At 35.3% G+C, this 5,000-nt stretch overlaps 1 protein-coding gene across 1 annotated transcript in view; it reads left to right on the plus strand.

The window, feature by feature from the left end:
• Positions 1–5,000, plus strand: part of LOC137620888 (sodium channel protein 60E-like) — a 196,810-nt gene that overhangs the window by 82,987 nt on the left and 108,823 nt on the right. The window contains exons 6-7 of the mRNA XM_068351333.1: positions 3,353–3,467; positions 3,790–4,004. Of these exons, the coding sequence (XP_068207434.1) occupies positions 3,353–3,467; positions 3,790–4,004 (330 nt within the window). The remainder of the gene's footprint in view (positions 1–3,352; positions 3,468–3,789; positions 4,005–5,000) is intronic.

Raw genomic sequence — 5,000 nt, forward strand, 5'->3', positions numbered from 1 at the left:
TCTCTCTCTCTCTCTCTCTCTCTCTCTCTCTCTCTCTTTTCTTTTAGAGGAAGAAGTCTTGTGGATGTATTAGACAACGATAGTTAACTTAAGCCTTAGTAATTTATTCTTATATTCACCGGAGTATGAATTAACTCTTTTGCGTTATATAAATACACATTCATACATATGCATTACGTGTTGTTTTTTTTTTAGTATGTACGGGCTGTTTATACACGAGTGAATGTCATTGTATGTTAAAGAATTTGTCAATATTATGAACAGGTAAAGGAAGCGATTATATAACTTATCGCCCCATTACTGGATGACTCCTAATTCCTTTGGATCTATACCAATTTGCCTTCTCAGTAATCTTTCTGTAGATTAGTGCTTTATGAGAAATAGGGTAAACAGAAATTATCTTAGAATATTAGCCGTCTTTCGTTCTTTACTTTGGATTGCAAATAAATTTTCATCAACTGTTTTCAAAATATTTAATTACTTCGGTTTGATTTTATATAGACAGAACTTTCCATCACAATCAAAGTTATAGGATTTTTTTTTCTAAATTGCTATTGATTTGTTGTGTTAATCATTACGTAAAGTTAACGAAACGCCAGAAAGAAATATATACTGACTATCTTCTACCGGTAGGGATATCATTTTATAAGATAGAAAATATCGTAAGCCTGAACCCTCTATTTGAGTGACACGTAATTTATCGGTCACCGAGGTATATTTTGTCATCAGGTAAGACGATAAGTAATTTACTTGTATCGAATTTGTGTATTTTTCATCTTGGAAAATAAGGTCTCGTAAATAAAGGGGAATTGATACTATACGATCCACAGTATTTCGTTTAGAACTTGCTAGAGGAGTTTACTAGTGATCCAGTATAAGTGAATGGTAAGGATATTTTGATTTTGTTTTTAAGCAATAAAGTATTGTATATAAATGGAGATAATGTTATAGATATCAGTGAATAGCTTTTTGGAGTGGTTGTATTGTAGTGGTAGTGTTAGACATTTTGAACACCATGGTTACAAATCTAATGATTATCATTTTAAATGTTTCATCATCATCATCATCATCATCTCCTACGCATATTGACGCAAAAAAGTCTGTTAGATTTCACCCCTCGTCTCTATTCGTCATCTCCTACTTCACGATTCTTAGTCCTCAGCCATGTAGGCCTGGGTCTTCCAACTCTTCTAGTGCATTATGGGGCCCAGTTGAAAGTTTGGTGAACTAATTATCTTGTGAAGTACGAAGAACATGCCCAAACCATCTCTATCTACCCCTCACCATGCTTAATCAAGAAATATATTCACAAAATATCGTCAGACTAAAAGTAACACCTCAGAATTAAGGATATTACACTGGGCTTAAATTTAGTAGACTGATTGAAAACTTTATTCCCAAGTAACTATGTTAAATTTGTGGAGTTATTTTCAAGGACAAAAATTTACTCTCAATTGTGCACTCTCCTTTGACTTCTCCCCTTGCAGTGTTTCATTTTTTTAATCTACAGCATTAACATAATTATTCTTTCTTATTGTTAAGTTATCTCTATAAATCATTTCATTTGAGTATGCACTTGTGTATCTACATTACTGTCTATTTATTTGCGTTTAAACCTATTTATTCTGATACCAGATGCAACTGTATGTCTAGTCCAAGGAAGTTTTGTGCTAAAGAGTTTTGATGCGTCACACGTCGATGCTGTTTTATATTTGGCTTTAAATTAAATCTTTCTGGCATTGTTTTTCTGATTTCAAGTAAGTCATCTATTGTTGGTTGGTGTTACTCCAGCCAAGAATTTTCAGCAGGTTCTACCAGCTAGACACAGTCTTTTATCATAATTTAAATGAGTGTCAAGATTGCGATATTTCTGGTTATCTCCAGACATTAACACTGCTCGAGATGTTACTTGTGGAATCAAGGTATGAGTTGAAATGGGTATTTATGATTATATTTAATTAGAATTGATCCAAATGTTATATTGGCACTATTTTAGTGTCGCTTGCAAGTGTTAGTAAATGTGTTCAGAATTTTACTGATACAAGGTATACTGTATAGGTGGCAAAGATCTTGAAAGCCCATGGGAGGTGTAAAGAATAGTAAGGTAATTTTAGAAACTAGTAAAACACTTGTTATAAGGTTTGAAAGATCATTTTAGATATGTTCGTTTGTTCTTTCGTTGGATTTCCAGTTTTTTTTTTTCTAATTTTGGGAACTAGAACAAGTCTTTGAAAGGCCATTTTAGGTGACACTAGCATAAGATGGATAAGGGGTTTTAAAGGCTGTTTTAAGGAACTATAAAACAAAGTAAGGAAAGACCTTAAGAGACAAAAGACTAAGAGCTTTTTCATATTACATAACACTAAAACCAAAAAAACGAGACAAATGGTCTCCCACTTTTCTTTTCTCGCTTCCTCGAGGATTCAATTATTCCTTCTCACGCATTTACATATTCTGTATATCGTTATGAGGAAAAGAAAGAAGTAGAAATTCCTTACCATTTACCCTCCGCATCTGCTGGTTAGATTAGACATATCTCCAAAATCTTCAACGTCTTTCAAAAGATATTTTTTTTTATGGAGGTTTAAAGGATCACGAATTGTCAGTTACAATGTCTTTTACAACTAATTAAATGTACATGGTGTTTGCGTAGTATTTGTATGTGTAAAACATAAAAGAGAAACTTGCAGCTCAAAATAAATTCTTGTGAACTAACTTGTCTCTATCGTTTGGTGATATACCTGTCGAAATAGATATCCATTATCCCGAAGCTCACACAGCCTTAATGAAGCTACGAAATTTAACCTTTATTGTCAGCGTTGATCATGTTCGCTATTTAGTTCTAAAAATACCCATCCTATTTTGTTTAGGAATTTCAGACTTTTTTTTCGGTGGTTTACCTGTACTCCTGGAAAAATATTTTTTTTCTCCAGAGCTTCTTCGCAACAGAATTTACTGTTTGTGCTCAATTCTCCAACATGTTTGGAAGATTTCAGTGTTTCTTCTTCATTTTAGAAGTTAGTTTGATTTAGTATTCTTTTCATTACATGATTTCAGTACGTTTCGGTGCTGCAGCGTTTTCTAAATATCTTCATCATTACAGGGACTCAATCTAAATAGATTGGTGAACAATCGCATTCAAACCACTAGTATATACCATTACTTCCCCAGATGCTGGATAGCCTCCCCTACCCCAGTGGTGAACCACATTGCTCGAATTTCATATATATCACCCAAGAGTGCGCTGAATGGCCTTCCTATAACATTTTTTTCTTTATCTTTATTATTTGACCATTTCAGTTTTACTTTTGTTATCATATTAACATATTTGAATGCTTCCCTTTCGTTGCAGGAACCAGTCGTCAAAGCGGAGCAGTCCCTCTATTCCAGAAGGAAGTGCAATGGCGTGAGTCCCACTTCGCCTGCAGCGCTGTCGGCTTCTTCTCAGCATATTGTTGTCGTCGAGGGTAAGTCAAGAGAGGCCGGGAATAATTTGGATGTTTGTGTACTGAATGACTTGTTGCACATGGTTTGTTGTCTTGTCTGAAAATAGGGTGTGCATTTACGTTACAATTCCTAGCAAAGATGTTCTTTTTTAATTGATTTTCATTTTGTGCCATTATGAATGTAAAGAAATTTGTTAGCCACAGTGTTGTGAGTGTCATTTTATGAATAGATTTCATATACAGTTTTGACTGTAACTAACTTTCTTTTACATGAACACTTATTGTTGTGATTAATCAACCTAATGACCTGGTAATTTTTATTCATGATTATCCCCCTTTGCAGAAGAGGTAGTTGACCGGAATTGTGAGAAATGTCGGGATTGTTGCGTCGACTACCGCTCGTGGCTGCGATTTCAGAACATCATGTACATCGTGGTACACGACGCTGTCTTCGATCTGTTCATCATGCTGTGCATCATCATGAACACCGTTTTCCTGGCTATCGAACATCATGGCATGTCTGACACGCTCAATAAGATCCTTGAAGTTGGAAACAGGGTAAGTAGGACCTCTCTCTCTCTCTCTCTCTCTCTCTCTCTCTCTCTCTCTCTCTCTCTCTCTCTCTCTCTCTCTCTCTCTCTCGCTGTGTGTGTGTGTGCTCGCGCTCGTGTGAAAGCTGCAGAATTGCAAGAGCCCGTGCTTGGCCAGAAGGGCCAGGCAATCTACAATCTCTCTCTCTCTCTCTCTCTCTCTCTCTCTCTCTCTCTCTCTCTCTCTCTCTCTCTCTCTCTCTCTCTCTCGTCTAGAATATATCAGAGTAATGGGAATATGCCAGCATATCTAATATTGTTGATTCATTTTAATATTTGATCAATCTATTGTGTCCTTTTTTAAATGGGGATTATAGAAAGCTGGGTGTTTATTCATGGCAATAAACCCCATCACTTACCAGAAGACCTCCTCAACTATACCATGGTATATTTTGGCGCCACAGAAATAATTTCCATTTCATTAGGCCTTTCATCCCACATGAGATAAAAGGCTTTGTGTTTTGTTAGGTTATTCCCACAAATGTCCCCGGCCTCAGTGACCCTGCCAGTTATGCTAAATAACAGCTAATGAATCGGTCAGTCAACAAGCATTTGTCCAAATAAAGGTTTTGGGTATTTTTTTCGGTGCTAACTGCATTTTGATGGTCTTTCGAACTCTATGTTGCCAAAGGACATTATGTACCGTTTCTGTTAGTTTGATAGTTACTTAAAGTTCATTATTTAACATTTCAGCTATAAACAGCACAGAAACATTTCATGAGTGCTCAGTTATTTAAAACAGAAATTTAGGGCATATTTATCGAAATTTACATAATTTCTCAGAAGTTCATTGTATTAATTTCTGTAAAAGGAAAATTTTGTTTTCTGTTTCTTTGTTGATTATCCTTATGATATTTCTGAATTGAATTTGCCTATTATAGTGTTGTCTTATGGCCGATCTATATCCAATATCAAGTTAACTTTTCACGATGATATCCAGGGAATGATCTTAATATTCAAAGCA

This window comes from Palaemon carinicauda, chromosome 27, assembly GCF_036898095.1.
Source record: "Palaemon carinicauda isolate YSFRI2023 chromosome 27, ASM3689809v2, whole genome shotgun sequence".
Classification (NCBI taxonomy): domain Eukaryota; kingdom Metazoa; phylum Arthropoda; class Malacostraca; order Decapoda; family Palaemonidae; genus Palaemon; species Palaemon carinicauda.